The following is a 17,246-nucleotide window of genomic DNA, read 5'->3' as shown; positions in this document are numbered from 1 at the left end:
CCATCAGGAAAAACACTTCCCCTTACATGAGTCTGGGCATGTCTGTGTATTCCTGTTTATTCCTGCTATAAGAAATAATATGTCAAAATTGTAATGACTTTTTTTTTTGGTATTCAGACGCAGAACGCTCACAAGAAAAAAATGCTGGCTGTCTGAATAAAACAAAAAATGTCATTAAAATGTTGACATTATTGCTTATAGCAGCTTTAAGTGTTAATACACGTTTTAATGCATAGGACAGCAATTGGTTTTCCATGTAAACACCCATATGTAGCTGACCAGGCACCGGCAGAGGTCCCTTCCATGTAAACACCCATATGTAGCTGACCAGGCACCGGCAGAGGTCCCTTCCATGTAAACACCCATATGTAGCTGACCAGGCACCGGCAGAGGTCCATGTAAACACCCATATGTAGCTGACCAGGCACCGGCAGAGGTCCCTTTAACACCCATATGTAGCTGACCAGGCACCGGCAGAGGTCCCTTTAACACCCATATGTAGCTGACCAGGCACCGGCAGAGGTCCATGTAAACACCCATATGTAGCTGACCAGGCACCGGCAGAGGTCCCTTTAACACCCATATGTAGCTGACCAGGCACCGGCAGAGGTCCCTTTAACACCCATATGTAGCTGACCAGGCACCGGCAGAGGTCCATGTAAACACCCATATGTAGCTGACCAGGCACCGGCAGAGGTCCCTTTAACACCCATATGTAGCTGACCAGGCACCGGCAGAGGTCCCTTTAACACCCATATGTAGCTGACCAGGCACCGGCAGAGGTCCCTTTTTTTTTTTTTTACCTGTACACCAAAGTTGTTCACCAAAAATAGCCGATATACAAGCTCACAAAGTATCACGTTTTGAGCTGGTACATGCGCTTGTATATGTACATGCGGGCTTGTATATAGAGTGTACAAAATGGAACCAAATGGAAGCGTAACTTAACCCATTTTGGGCGGGGACCCATTTTGGTGTTAGCATTATGTTATGCTTTAGCTATTGAAAAATAGCAGATCTACAAGCTCGTAGCGCGCCACCGAGTGGCGCGCTACGAGCTTGTAGGTCTGCTATTTTTGAAAAATCGAAGAACGACTGACATAGAAACATAGCTTTTTCAGAAAACTGTCAGGATGTAGAAGACATTTTTAGAATCTGATCTCAGGTCAAAATGGGTTAAGAGTCCCTTTGGTACCATGTGTGTACACTGTACACTCTCAGAGTTACAGACCTGTAAGGGTCCCGGAACCCAGAGAGTCCCTGGACCCCACTTTGAGAGCCACTTAATCGGGAGGGGAAAAAAATAAAATGCTATTAGTACAACTCTACTCGTATGGGCTATTCTTGTCGAATGTTGCCCCCCAGAATGTGGACGTTGAATTGGGACAGTAATGTGGTTAAATGGTCTCTGGGTTACAGCTGAAAAGTACGAGGAAACACGCTTCAGTTCCCTTTGCTAAACGACTATGTGGTTTGAGTCACTGCCTTGAGCAATATCCAAGTAACGGATCTCTCTATATTTGCCAAATCACCTTCCTCACATGATTTGATGTATGTTTATTGTTTACAGACAGTATTATTTAAAAAATATCCCCCCCAGTAATCAAGAAGTTGCCTAATATTCCGCGGGCCAAATACATATAATTGTTGGGGTCCTTGAAGGGTTGAGCACCACTGCTTATGTGTTTCAATCAAGTGGGACCGCATTGGCATTTACATATAATTCAACAGTCAGTCCTTGAGAATCGCTCCTTGTAACGAGTTTATTTCAGGTGAGTGACCCATAATGACCTCTAGAGTTTTAGATGGGGTCAGCTGCCTGTACTCAATGCAATGCCAAAGTTTGACCAGAGCTATTTCAAGCTCACTGCACTTATTTATTTGCACAGCCAGCCCTCGGACCCGTGCCGGCCAACTGATTTTTATTTTGCTTCTAGCTGTGCAATCTTTTATTTTTATGTTTTATTGCTTTCATTTCCTCTTCACTTCCTCTTTTGTTTTTTCTTCTTTTTTCATACTTTATTTAGTAAGTAAAGTTTATTTATAGAGCACCTTTCACAGACTATTACAGTCACAAAGTGCTTTAACAACAATAAAATTAAAACAAGTCAATAAAACAAGTCAATAAAATAAAGCAATCAACATTTAACCAGGCCGGCTATGGAAAGGCCTGTTTAAAAAGGTGAGTTTTCAACAGTCCTTTGAAAATGTCCACAGAATTCACAGTTCTTAGGTGGAGTGGGAGCTCATTCCATAGCCTATAGGGGCAAAACCTGCAAAGGCTCGATCGATTTAGATTTGTGTCAATTACAAAACACAACAGTAAAAGACATCAAATGACAGAAAAGTAAGCTTAAAACTACATACTGTACTGTACCACACACACACACACACACACACACACACACACACACACACACACACACACACACACACACAAAAACAAAAAAATCGACGACCACACAGCGTTACACAGTCACTCACGACAGATACCCATTCAAAGCATTATCTCTCAGGGCGCTACAAATCTATCTACACATCCTGTAAGTTCACTTAAGAAATAGAACTAGTGTTGACTAATCATTACATAAGTATAGCTCTTATTTTGAAGAGGAAGTCTGTTTCGGTTGTAGCTTACTTCCATAGCCTACTTCCATTTTCAGATCGATGCCGGGAGGGAGGGACTCACAGACTGTAAACATTGATTAGATGTGGTGGATTATATTTACTATATGAAAGCCATGATGCTGTGCATCTTTGACTTAAACAACGTATAATATACGGAATATAAGTTAAACATGGTGGAAGTGGATCCTCTACTGTGGCGGCCGGCGGAAGCCAGCATTAGGTGAGTAATTAATTCATTGTAAAAGTAGCAGTAAAAGCAGCAGCAGCTGCCCAAAACATTAACAGGTAGGCAGGCAGGCTACAGTACAGTACTGTTACTCACTGTCACTGCCTGCAAGGATGTACTCGGCCGCCGTGCCATATAACATTCATTGTAGTTCAGAAGGACTGCAGTGCAGGGACTGTATCTGGTGCTTGCACACATGCAGCAAGCATACAAAGAAGTGAACTATGATTTTGTAATAGCTTGTCTGACACTTTAATCAAGTTGAGAGACTGCATCTGCAGTTGCTGGGATATGTTTGTTTTAAAGTGATGTTACGGGGCCTGGGCCGTGGCTCAGTGGTCCAGGCACCTTGGCTGGTAATCCATAGCCTGGCTAATAAGCCAGACTAATATCACACAACACTGTCGCGGTATATCAGTCTGGGCTGGCTCCACTTGGATTTCATTTCCCGGGGAACATTTTCTCTTCGACGCAATTGGTCAGAGCTACTGTCAGTCAAAGGTCTCAAGCATTGAACGTCACTGTACCAAAGCCCGCCTATATTGCATACCGTGTCCCGATTGGTCCGACCTGTTCTCTGCTGTAGGAAAGAGGCGTGCTACTGAGCCTCGCCAGACCGTAATCCGCTGGTAGGCAACTTTTTTTTGCCAACGGCTGATTCGGTCTGGTTTATTAACCAGGCTAGGTAATCCAGTCTGGCAGTGTGCCGCGGGTTCGACTCCCGATCCCCACGGCCTTTACTGCATGTCTTCCCCCCCCATTTCTTGTCAGCCTACTGTCTGTCCCACCATAAAATATATAAAATAAAGGCGAAAGCCACAAAAAAAAACCATTTGATGTTGCCTTTAACCCTGACAAAAAGTAAGTAAAATGGCTGTAATATAAAAAAAAAATGTGATCATTAGAATGTCTAGAACATGTACATTTATTATTGTGAAAGATATCTCCCAAATGTAAATTATTAATTTATTATTACTATTTTAATAATTATTATAAATGTGCATAACATTTATAAACATTTTTCAACATAATTTCCTCTGCAGAGTCCTAGTAGTACAAAGTAGTAATAAGGTTGAAATCTCTTTTTTGCAAGTAGAAATATATCCGGGTCTTGCAGGGATAGACAGGATCTGTCTTTGGTGGGAAGGAAGGGCCCTTAATTGTCTCATCAGAGCAACCAGATTATTGCTAAACAGCCTTCTGGCTGAATATCCTTTCCCAGTTGTCTGGAGAACCAATTCAATATATTTACCCAGAAATTGGTTACTACTGGACACTGCCAGAAATGATGTGACTGAACCCTCTGCGATCTCTTCACTTCCTCTTCGCGTGTTGCAATTCCTCTTGTCCTCTTCCTTCCTCCCTCTCGTCAGCTCACAGGGGCAGGGGCTGGAGGTGGAGGTGGTGTGGTGTGGTGGTGGTGGGGGGGGGTTGCGGTAGTGCTGCTCTGTCCGTCCACCTCTTGTTTGACCAGGCGCCCGGCTGAAAATCCCCTACGCTCACAACCTGTAACCCGATCCTTGCTGTGTTGTTTTTAGGACGCGATTGCGTACGTGTGTCCGTCTATACGATTCAGAGATTTTCAAGTGTGTGTTTATATAATTCCCAAGAGGTTCAAGGTTTCATTCAAGGTTTTCCCAGTCCCAGAACACCGTGTTTACCGTGCCCTCCCTTAAAGCCCACCCTCCCTTCACCATTGTTTCTCCCACCGTCCCGTCCGCTCTTCCTCCTCCTCCTCCTCCTCCTCCTCCCTCTGCCCTCACACACACACACACACACACACACACACACACACACTCTGTCCCTCCCGTTCGCTCAGATGAACCTCCCACCCTTCCTTCACCCGGGAGGCGGGCAGGCCAAGTAGCTGTCTGCGGTTGACAGTCTCTCACACAACACACAGTTTGCTCTGAGCTGTGAACTGTTTGACTGGGGAGTGTGTGTGTGCGTGTGCGTGTGTGTCTGTGTGTGTGTGTGTGTGCGTCCTATACTTTTCCCAAGCTGGCCTCCGTGCTACCGCTACGGGGTAGATGGGGGGTGGGGGGGGGGCGTGGGGTTTGGGGTTGAGTCTTTTCAGATTGAGTTGAGACAGGTTTGACTTCAACAGGAGTTTGTCATCTTTTTCCCCCCCGTTCTATTTTCTGAGACACACAGAGAGCGAGTTACTCTCCCTTGGATCTGATCTCCCTTGGTGGATCCTCTGTTTTTCTCCCTTTTTATGTTGGAGGACTTGGATCTTTTTGTGGATTAGTTTGGGTCAATAAAGGATGGCGGCCCCTTCACTACTCATCTATATTGACAGGTAGGCTCTGGCAGAGGGATTGATTTAACCAGCTGCTTGAAAATGTATTTGTGCCTGTGAAGGTTATGCTCTAAATATCACTGACGTTTTCAACGTATACAAGTTCCTACGAACCCGTACGTACAGTACGTGGGTGTATGATGATATTCGAGGTATGGAACTATGGATGTACAGGGCTTAAAGTTCTCAGTCCTGGGGGCGGATTTCAGTCCTGAGGATTTCATAGGGGTCATTTAATGAGATCAGTGCAGATTTGCAAAAAAATAATTTTCAGTCTTGGGATTTTGTTTTGCTTTAAGCCCTGTGTACTGTAGTGTACAGCATTTGATTGTGTTTGAAGAACTAATCGCCATTGTTTCCTGGAAGGCTTGAGGCAGTGCATCCTCGTTTTGGTACTGTAGTTGCATTGTTGTGGTGCAGTCTTCTAGCTATAGAAGACAGCCTGGACAGGATACAGGCAGCTGTACCTTGTGGTGCAGTCTTCTAGCTATAGAAGACAGCCTGGACAGGATACAAGCAGCTGTACCTTGTGGTGCAGTCTTCTAGCTATAGAAGACAGCCTGGACAGGATACAAGCAGCCGTACCTTGTGGTGCAGTCTTCTAGCTATAGAAGACAGCCTGGACAGGATACAGGCAGCTGTACCTTGTGGTCCAGTCTGCTAGCTAGAAGACAGCCTGGACAGGATACAAGCAGCCGTACCTTGTGGTCCAGTCTTCTATCTAGAAGACAGCCTGGACAGGATACAAGCAGCTGTACCTCGGCTCCTAGACACTGATGAATGATCCCGTCTCTGTCCTCTGATGTCTTTTACAGCAGGGGATCTGTGTGCTCTCACTCTGCTGCTGGACGTGCCTAAAGCAGTGGTTCTCGAAGTGGGGGTCCGGGGACCCCCAGGGGTCCTTGAGGGAGTTCCAGGGCAGGGGTTCCCCAGCTAAATGATAGTTTGTAATTAAATGGACCCTTATGGGTCTGTAACTCTGAGAGTGTACAAATGGACGGGTCCATTTGTACACTCTCCGAGTTAAATTAACATTGATTTTACAATATAAATTGAGGTCTCAGAGATAGAAATGCCATTAAATGGGGGTCCGTAGACTAATGCACGTCAAACTGGGGGTCCTTGAAATTAAACGGGTTGAGAATCACTGCTAGAACCATACAAATCTTCTCTTATGGGGGTCCCTGGAATATCTCATTAAATGGGGGTCCGCAGGCTAATTAGTATGCAGCTAAAAGACTGAAACACACAAATGTGTTTGTTCACAATTCACATCCCTAACATAGTACTGGATGTAGAACTGGATGGTTCAGGGTCAAACACAAATCACATAGACCTAGTGGCCCTTTTTAATGTGTGTGTCCGGAGCTAATCTCGCATACTGCTGGACCGATAACGTCTCTAAAATGAAAGGTCACTCCAATTGCTGCCGCCCCAGTGTCCTGCTTAAGACTCAAGAGCACTCTTGAACGAGGTTGCTCACTGATTTCGAACAAAACACCCTTGGCACTCCCTCGAGAAAGGACTAAAGTCTATATGTCTAGGGGGCTAATTCAGTGTTTCCAAACGCTGTTGCACGTGTTCAGAGTTGACTTCAAATAGATGACTAACAAAGTCAAATGGCTGTAAGTTGATGTTTCAGGCAGCCTATGCAAAGTGTTGACTGTGAGCATCCTGGGTACTCCTGGGCATCGCATGCCCCTTATGTTGAGCAAAGCTTACTTTTACAGGGCTATATAATGCACTTTATAGAAAACAATTGCACAAATGTACTTTTGTTGGTCCTGTGAAAGTTGTAAACCTTCCATTCGAGTACTGTTGTGGTCATCACCATGCCCGGTCAACAAACACACTAAGAATGTGTTTTATCACATCTTCGAAAAGTCTCAAACGTACTTTTGTCGTTCGATGAATAGCGAAAATCCTTTTTCTTTCTTCAAATATAACATGTCCAAAATATATGGACGCCTGGCTGTGTGAATGTGAAAAGGAACAATGTAGTTCAGTAATCTGGTTTCTGGTCTAATCTGCCGTGTCAAAACCTTTAGTCCTTTTACTCAAGTTTCCACTCAGCAGTGAGTGAGCAATGTCCTCTATATTTCCTCTGTGTGGCATTCCTTTTATGACGGCTCACAGGGTTACTGCCGTTCAGCGCTGCCTGTACACAGTTTAACAAGGGGGCAAGCCCTGAGGTTACACTTTAACTCTCCCGTTTTCAAATCTATACCATGTTCTTTTTTTCTCTCCACTGCTCTCATATATAATAACATTTGAATTGCCTTCATCACATTATCGTCACGTGTCACTCACAAGGTTTTTTTCTTTTGGCTGCCGGTGTCATTTTGATTAGGTATTATTTATTTTTACTCTAGTTCTATCTCATTGTAAAGTACAGCACGTTGTCTTACAGATGCCTGCGCGCACGTGCACGTACACACACACACACACACACACACACACACACACACACACACACACACACACACACACAGTGCTGAGTCAAGTCAGGTTCACACAAGTTAAACGCTCAGCCATTATAATTATGACTCTTTTGCAGTCTTAGTTAAAGTGCTGCTCAAGCTAACATTAGTCCCTCCTCTCATGCCCTTCAAATAAGCCTCCAAGAGAACTTAGAAGTGATGGAGAGATGCTTGTGGCCTCCCACATTGTCTGTTTATGTCTTCTCTTGCCAGTCCACGCCAATGCCGTAGTGGACTGGCCAGAGAAGTCACTGGCACTTAGCGTAGCACTTGCCCTCAGCTCGACGACCTTACAGGCGGATACAAAGGCTCAACGTATGTAACTTAGATAGTATTTTATGCCACTTATGGCACTCTATAGTGTATTGTATACGCATTACGCATTGTTTAAGGGCGTCTGCTAAAATGCCTAAATTGTAATGCAACTCCTTGCAACAAAACCACCTTAGAGACCGTTGCAGCGGTGTGTGGACTGGCCAGTTGCAGTTGGGGATAGTGGCTGCAAGGAGTTGTTGCTGCTGCAAGGAGTTGCATTGGTGTGTGTGGACTGACCTTGACGTACAATAGATTACCACATTAATCTGTTTGCGTCATTCCCGCCGCTTCGTTAACCTCTGAGCTGGGTTTTTGTTCCAACAGGCCTCATCTCTGGTTTTGACATGTTCTAGTTGAGTATTATTACATTAGGCCTCGTTCCCCTCACCTCCGCAGAGGCTGACCCTCCCTGCATGCTTGCCAATATAGACATGGACTCTGGCAGGACCTGATAGTGTTAAGCCTTTTATAATGAGATTTTATGGCTGCTAATGAGATTTTATAGCTGTTGTTTGCAAAATTAGCCACCCGCCCACCGACCCACCCACCCACCCACCCACCGACCCACCACAAACCAATTATTTTTCCTTCTATCCGGACTGTGCTTCTGCTTGTTTTCAAGCAGACGTGATTGATGATGATGTTCTCGGTGCTCTCGGTGCTCCCTCCCACCCCTTTTTTTCCCTCACTGTATATGTTTCTTTTCCCTTTTTACCTCCTTTATGATGAATTCCTGTTCTGTCTATAGAAGTGTCTATTTGTACGTCTCTAAATGTTTTGATGATTTGAACATGGTGGACCCTATTGGAAACAAGTGTAATGCTTAATTGGGTTTGTATTGAGTTTGTGCTTGAAATGTACTGTAATTCTGCAAACTGTTAATAAATTCTTCAATCAATCAATCAATCAATCAATAGCATGTTTTCTCTCTAGTGCAGAACATGGCTGCTCTCTGCTCACCAATTTAACCAATTTAGGACTGAGACCAGATTCTACAAATGTCTTCTAAATCCTGACAGTTTTCTGAAAAACCTAACCTCAAACTATATTTCATGTCAAGGACCCCAAAAATTATATGTAATTGGCCGCCGACCCCCCCCATCTGAAAATATGTTAAAAACGTTTTGCTGTGAAAGAATATATATTCCAAGAATTGCACACATTTTCACGACTTTAAAAAAAAATAGCAGGTCTACAAGCTCGTTTCGTGGCACACGGTGCACTATGAGCTTGTAGATCTGCTATTTTTCAACAGCTGAAGTTTATAATTATGGTTAAAGTGGTTAACGCTGAAGCGACACGGATGGGTTCCCGTCCTAAATGGGTTAACTTTTGAACTCCTGAAAACTTTTGAACTCCTGAAAACTTTTGAACTCCTGAAAACTTTTGAACTCCTGAAAACTACTGTACCACACTGTGTACCATTGATTCAGATTAGATAGCATGTATATTTGAGTGCTGGGAACACTGACTGAACGTGACATTCTTTAGACGTTTCTTGCTGTGTGTGTGTGTGTGTGTGTGTGTGTGTGTGTGTGTGTGTGTGTGTGTGTGTGTGTGTGTGTGTGTGTGTGTGTGTGTGTGTGTGTGTGTGTGTGTGTGTGTGTGTGTGTGTGTGTGTGTGTGTGTGTGTGTGTGTGTGTGTGTGTGTGTGTGTGTGTGTGTGTGTGTGTGTGTGTGTGTGTGTGTGTGTGTGTGTGTGTGTGTGTGTGTGTGTGTGTGTGTCTTTTTTTTTCATAAATTAGCAAAGTCACCAGCAAGGAATCCCTTTCAGCCTTTTGCTCACTCTGAGCAATTTGTTAACAGTTATGGCGCGTAAAAAATATGCAGGTATCTGATTTAACACGGGGGCGACATGTGCCACCATCTAATCTGTATGAACATTGTGTGCTACACGGTACCATACAATCTGTAGTATTCTGTACGGATACGGGGCAACGTGCCTCTCATGCGTGTTAGCATTATGTTATGCTTTAGCTATTGAAAAATAGCAGATCTACAAGCTCATGGCGCGCTACGAGCTTGTAGGTCTGCTATTTTTGAAAAATCGAAGAACGACTGACATAGAAACATAGCTTTTTCAGAAAACTGTCAGGATGTAGAAGACATTTTTAGAATCTGATCTCAGGTCAAAATGATTTAACATAGGGCGACATGTGCCACCATCTAATCTGTATGGACATTGTGTGCTACACGGTACCATACAATCTGTAGTATTCTGTACGGATACGGGGCAACGTGCCTCTCATGCGATCTGCTTAACCCATTTTGACCTGAGATCAGATTCTAAAAATGTCTTCTACATCCTGACATCCGATTTTTCAAAAATAGCAGACCTACAAGCTCATAGCGCGCCACCGAGTGGCGCGCTATGAGCTTGTAGATCTGCTATTTTTTAATAGCTGAAGCATAACATGATGCTAACACCAAAAGGGGTTCCCTTCAATGTGTGTGCTATCAGATGATCTACTGCAGTGGTTTTCAACCCTTTTCATAACAAGGCCCATTATTTATTCGGCATTAGAGCCACGACCACCATGTGATGACATTTAGCCTCTCGTACCCAAAACTAAAGAATATGTTGCAACAATTCCATGCTGTTGGTAAACATTGATCAAAATAACAATTATACATTCTCTAATTGTGCAGATTTATTGTAAATTAAGTATAATGTAGATGTTTAGCAATAATCTAACAAATGGACCCATATTGGTCCATTTGGTTTCAATTTCAAGAGTTAAAGATAAGGGTCCATTTGGTTACCAACTCCATTATTTAGCTGGAGACCACCTGGAACCTCCTCAAGGACCACTGGTGGTCCCCGGACCACTGGTTGAGAACCACTGATCTACTGTAACATGGCGGAGTGGCGTGTTGGGCTTTTTAGCTCCCCTTAAAATCTCCACTAGAATGAATATTTCTAATAGTGCGACAGTAATGGTAAAGTTGCATAACCTCATGTTGCTGTACTGTAGGCTCCAGCAGTACAATTGAATGTGGTCTGTTGCTGCCAGTGCAATTCAAGGATGAAAGACAAGCTTCAGATAAGAATTACAGTCCCTGCATCAGCTGGAGTTTGACCAATGCCTCACCAAGGAAAGTAATCCATGTGTGATTGCCTCGATTGAACCCAATCCACACTCCTGCCTTTACCCTTGTCGTTGTTACCTAATAGGCTTTAGGCCAGAGTCTATAGGCCTGATCTGGATATCCTGGCATGATATTGATGAACATGGATTTTGGTTTGGAATTGGATTTTCATGTAGTTTTGTTCAAATCGATACCCCTCCTGTTGTACCCCTCCTGGACCCCTCCTGGACCCCTCCTGTACCCCTCCTGGACCCCTCCTGGACCCAAAACATATTTAGTTTAGTCCATTGACTATGACTCAGAAGATACTTTACATTCCTGCCGACAATTTCCCAAAGCATACTGTAGTTCAAGGGATTCCATTCATTTCATTTTATGAAAGTTAACATAGGTTAACATAGATTGAAAGTTGAGATAGGTAATGCCAAGTTATACAACACAATAATAATTAATTGCACTTGTGCACTTGCATTCATTTATTTGGTCAAAAGTCAAAATTGTATTGAGTTGACTTTTGTGGCGGTTCTGCTGATTTCTTATCGTCTGCACCTTTGTTAAATTGACGCACGCACACACACACACACACACACACACACACACACTCATCCTGCCGGGATTATCCCGGCAGGATGGAGCTGCCTATGCCATAGAAAGCATAGGTGGACCCCAGGCTAAGTTAGATGTGATCAAATATTCAGGTCACATTTTGTTATGATAGCTCTGCCTCTGCCGGGAAGGGGAAAGTTTGATCAAATGAGAGATCAAATCAAATCGCTGACATAACAGGCTGACATAACAGTGCCTATTATGGTCAGAACAGTGAAACCATACCCCTCCCTGACCACATGCCATAGTTAACAGGATGATATTCTGATCCAGCAGTTTGAACAGGTCAGCACAAGTCATTATACTGTACTTACATAAACAGAAACTCTTCATAGACTTTCTGACTACCGTACACTTTATACCGTACTCTGCTGTGCCTTCTATTTATACATTATTATACACTATACTAGATATAATCATTATCATTTAGGACGGTCATGTGTTCGGCATGGTTTTTACTTATTTTTGAGCGGTGCACACCGCTCCAATAACTGACCGTGTGTGTCTCCTTGTATGTCCGCTTAGAGTAGAAACAGCTGCAATACCGCTGGGTGACCTAAAGTGTGACTGTTGAGCAGCCGCACGCACGCACGCACGCACGCACGCACGCACGCGAACACACGCACGCAGCCTGCACTGCTCAGTTCACACGGGTGTGATTTGTAATATTGTTCTAGTTCTGATGATTAGTGACATTAAATTGTTATATACGGTTATATATCCATTATGACAAACAACAACAATACAAAAGACAACTGTTAGCTATCCACAGTCTATTTTATTTCCCCCAAACATGGCTGCATTTACTGTACATTTGGTTGTGCCTTAGAGTATATATGAATAGAGACGGCACCCGGAGGAAACCCTGAGGCGAAATGGACATAGTGGCCGAATTTGGTATTGCAGCCCTGGGCCAAACTCATGAACGCGCTGGTCCGTTGACTATCATTGTGCACATTCATGATGACACGTGGACGCTGTTTCATACGTGAACGCCGCTGTTTCATACGTGAACGCGTGCAATGATAGTCAACGGCCAGCGTGTTCATGAGTTTGGGGCAAATCCATTTGCTTTTGAGCAACTTAATGCAAGTGGATGGGAGGAGATATCCGGTGCCGTCTCTATTCATATATACTCTAGGTGTGTAGGATGGGTGACAAATTCCAAATGTACTTTGTCAATGAATTTAGCTTTCTCTCTCCATTCTGTCATAAACTATAGTAAAACCAAACTAAAACAGGGCGGCGGTGGCTCAGGGGGTAGAGTGGCTGGATGGTAACTGCAAGGTTGCCAGTTCGAACCCGGGCTCCCCCAGAGTTGGTGTCGAAGTGTCCTTGCACTATATATTTCTAAAACTATGAAACTTTTCAACGATTTCTTTTCAGGCAAACATGTCCACCGTAAGATGAACCTAAATAGGTTTGAATGGGGTTTCTAGGTGTAAGTATGTAGGACAAGTAGCATGCCAAAGTTTGTGTAATTGCCATTGAGAATGCATTGGGCGATTAAGTTAAATACGGGGGGGACATATTTTGACAGCAGAAACTGCCTGTCATAATTTCTCCCCCCTCCCTATTCCAAAGCACCCCCAGGTACATTATATATTTAAACTATTTTCAGCAATGGTACACTTATTTTTTCAGTGGGTAGATCTTGTTGAGCTGGTCATTTTGAAAGTAGATCTCACGTCATAAATGTGTGGGCACCCCTGATGTAGGACTAGTAGCATGCCAAAGTTTGTGCTATTGCCATTGAGAATGCATTGGGCGTTTAAGTTAAATAACTCAGAAACTACAAATAATTTTGAAGTAAAAAGTTCCAGCATTTGTCTTCACAGTAAGCTGAGTTATAAAATGTGTGAATGGAGTTTCTAGGTGAAAGTGATTTTTTGATGTGCCATAGAGCTGCCATTGAGCCCCATTATAAATTTATCAAATTTGAAAGCACTTTATTTCTAAAACTATGAAACATTTCAAAGATTCCATTTCAGGCAAACATGTCCACCGTAAGATTAACCTAAATAGGTTTGAATGGGGTTTCTAGGTGTAAGTATGTAGGACTAGCAGCATGCCAAAGTTTGTGATATTGCCATTGAGAATGCATTGGGCGTTTAAGTTAAATACGGGGGGGGGGACATATTTTGACAGCAGAAACTGCCTGTTATAATTTCTCCCCCCTCCCTATTCCAAAGCCCCCCCAGGTACATTATATATTGAAACTATTTTCAGCAATGGTACACTACACTTATTTTTTCAGTGGGTAGATCTTGTTGAGTTGGTCATTTTGAAAGTAGATCTCACGTCATAAATGTGTGGGCACCCCTGCTCTAAGGGTTGTGCACACTGTAAACTCCAGTAGTAGTCACACAATGCCTGCCTCAGAGTCAGACCCGCCCTGTTTTTATTGTGTAATGTATGTTATTTCCTTTGTGTATATAATGCTTTTCCTGTGTATGTATGATGTATGATGTTGGTGATTAAGTAGTGTTTTTGTGATCACATCACACCTTGAAATGGCATTTGGTTCCAGCTGTAAGGCCTGAATGGGCATGAATGACAACTGGTACACCTAAACTTTGAAGTGGTTTACCTTTTTGTTTTTTAAGCAGTTGTTCCTTGGTCGGGACATTCACTGTAGCACTTAATGAGGCTGTCCATCACACTGCAAAGCTGGGACCACGGGACAAAAGGCAAACCGGTCCGGACTCCTTTTTTTTAATCAGTGGACAAAAGCATTAGCTAATTGGTGGAGTGGGACCTTATTAGCGTGACTTCATTGACAACTCAAGGTTACGCAGGAGGGGATCAATTAATTGTATAACCATATTGATCCGATGGGCCTTGGCAAACGATGGCTTAAACAGTAATGTAGTCCGTGGGAATGGACTACTACACACACTACCAGTTATGTATAGGGTGCATTTTGTGTCCCAAAACGCAGTTTATAGTTAAGGGACGCAATAAAACAACAACCTCTGCATCCAGGGATGCACTACTGTACTACTGTACTGTTTTGTATTTTAGTTTATTTTGCTAGCTTTAGTTATAATGATCATTTCTTCTTCTGTGTTCTACATGGATATAACCACATTATAACCATAAAATTAAATGTGAGTTAAATTCTGCAATTTGTAATGTTCTCCTAATGTTCATTGTCGTTGAAGTGGGACTCATCTAAAAGACCATCCTGGGACTCATTACATTGAAAACCTATTTACATCACTGCCCCTAAACATGGCAAAGATTCACTGCCGTACTGCGGCTGTGAAGTCACAGAATGAGTCTCTTATATACCAACATTGTTTTTATGAAGCATTTTGTCCTGTCCATTACTAATAATAATAATAATAAAACTGTATTTGTATAGCACCTTTCATGACATGCAATGCAGCTCAAAGTGCTTTACAGAGCAATGGAGAAAAAAAGAAAAGAAAAGCAAGGCATAAACATTAAAAAACAAGAGCAGTAATGCAATACAGTGAGGACATGAATAACAAAAAATTTAAAGATCAATTAAAAGCAAGGGTGTAGAAGTGGGTCTTGAGCTGTGCTTTAAAAATGTCTACAGAGGCTGCCTGTCGAAGGTACAGTGGGAGTTTGTTCCACGCCGTCGGCCCGTAGAAGCAAAAAGCTGCTTCCCCGTATTTTTGAGTTGCCATTTATTTTAGGCAAAGCGAGCAGGCCAGCAGTGGAAGACCTTAGGGGGCGGTTTGGGACATATTTAGGCAGGCAGTCATGTAGGTAGGAAGTAAGGGGTCTCTCTCTGCCCCAAATCTTAGCTGTGACCTGTATGTGTTTGTTGTATTAAAACTAGAGACTGATGTGTTTTTACAGAGGACTGAAATCAAATCAACTGTGCTCACATATAGTTTCTGACTGGTTACCTGAATGAGTATGTCCACTTTTGTGTACTTAATTCAATGGGTATGATTTTGATGTAAAATAGTACTATACTATATTCCTTTTTTGTACTTGATTGGGGTTTTACTTTTTAGACTAATGTGTTACTAGGGATGCATTTTTAGCCATTTTCTGCCGAATATTTTCTGCGGCCGAATATTCGGTGCATCACTAAGTGTTACCGTATTTTTTAGAAAAGTCTCCTGTGGACAGGTGTTGAAAACTAGCACTCGTGCTAATACACTGTAAGCAATGCATCTACTATTGTGCAATGTGATTGTGATGATGTCCATACCAAATAAATAAACCCACACACACGTGTGTTGGTCCTTCCTGGGATCCCCCTCTCTCTCACATGGTGTCAGCCTGGTCTCACTGCAGACTGGGTGGTCTCATTCTGCAGGATCAGGGCTTTGTTCCTATAAATCCAGATTCCTCTGAGTCACGTATCTTGCCAGTGCACACTGGTAGCAAGAGAGACACACTATTGTGGCAGCTCTGTCTGGAGGGGGGGGGTGGGGGGGGCCGGCCCAGCAGTGACCCAGAGAAGGCAACCACAGTAACAAAACGTGTCCCACTTTTGGTTCTGATTATTATAATGTCCTCATTCCTGTCTCTTTCTTCTCCTTTCTCTCTCTCTCCCAGGAACCTGTTTGCTAAGAAGGTGAAGGACAGTGGGCCAGTGGAGCAGAGGGACCCGGGATGGAAGCTCTTTGGCAAGGTCCCGCCCCGGCAAGGGCCCGTCAGGGACCCCAAGAGGATTCAGAAGGTAGAGGGAGAGACTTTATTAACATGCTGCTGTTGTTCTGACCTGAGATAATGTAGCTGTTAAGCCCCTACTGGTGTTGCTGCTGGAGCCATAAGTACCACTGCTGCTCCAGGATCAGTCCTGTCAGAGCCTTCTCTCGGCTGTGATTCCGCAGTGCCATAATATATCTCTCCTCTTTCACAAACCATTCAAAGAGACAAATACTAAAAGGTATTCTCTCAAATAAGACATGGTCTAAAAATCACACGTCTGTGTGAAGTGACCTTCGGGGGCACACACAAAGTCCATAGACTTGCCACATGACGTCACAGGGGGCATGCTTAAAGGGGCATTCCACTCATTTTCAACATTTTACTATGTCATTAATATACCTTAGAGGCTTAGAGCTGAAATAATAAAAAGGTCCCCCCATTCTGTGTTTCCTAGAACAGGTCTGAAAAAAATCATTAACATGGTGATGTCATCAAGATGTGTTTCACCATGTTAATGATTTTTTTGTTAATGATTTTTCTAGGAAACACAGAACAGAACTTTTTTATTATTTCCACACAACACCTCTAAGGTATATTAATGACATAGTAAAATGTCGAAAATGAGTGGTATTCCCCTTTAAAGCAAACATTAGAAAGTCCATAGACTTGGCTGCTATACATGACGTCACAATGAAAAGCTGGGTGTTGGAGGGGCTAATAATGGTGAATTAGAATCTTTTTTTTTAAAATCAAGAATTGATCAATGTCACCATGGTCCACATACTGTACACTGTACAGTATCAGTATCAAAAGGGCACATTGCTGTCCAGAGGGCAAGGGCAGGTGGTGCTCTAGCACCCCCTAGTGTCTATCTTTGCACGCCACTGGAGCTTGGCCTTGTGGTTGGCTCGCTGAATGCATGTAGCAGCTTGAGGAGAGCTGTGATTGGCTAAGCTGT

The 17,246-nt window shown here is 43.2% G+C and overlaps 1 protein-coding gene across 1 annotated transcript in view; it reads left to right on the top strand.

Moving 5' to 3' along the window:
• The window catches only part of tbc1d14 (TBC1 domain family, member 14), a 70,348-nt gene that overhangs the window by 15,645 nt on the left and 37,457 nt on the right, over positions 1-17,246 (top strand). Inside the window, exon 5 of the mRNA XM_079490965.1 lies at positions 16,193-16,316. Within this exon, the coding sequence (XP_079347091.1) occupies positions 16,193-16,316 (124 nt within the window). The remainder of the gene's footprint in view (positions 1-16,192; positions 16,317-17,246) is intronic.

The sequence above is a fragment of the Electrona antarctica genome (assembly GCF_951216825.1).
Source record: "Electrona antarctica genome assembly, chromosome: 21".
NCBI classification, from domain to species: Eukaryota; Metazoa; Chordata; class Actinopteri; order Myctophiformes; family Myctophidae; genus Electrona; species Electrona antarctica.
Note: the sequence above shows the minus strand (reverse complement) of the source record. Positions and strands in the feature narration are given on the sequence as shown.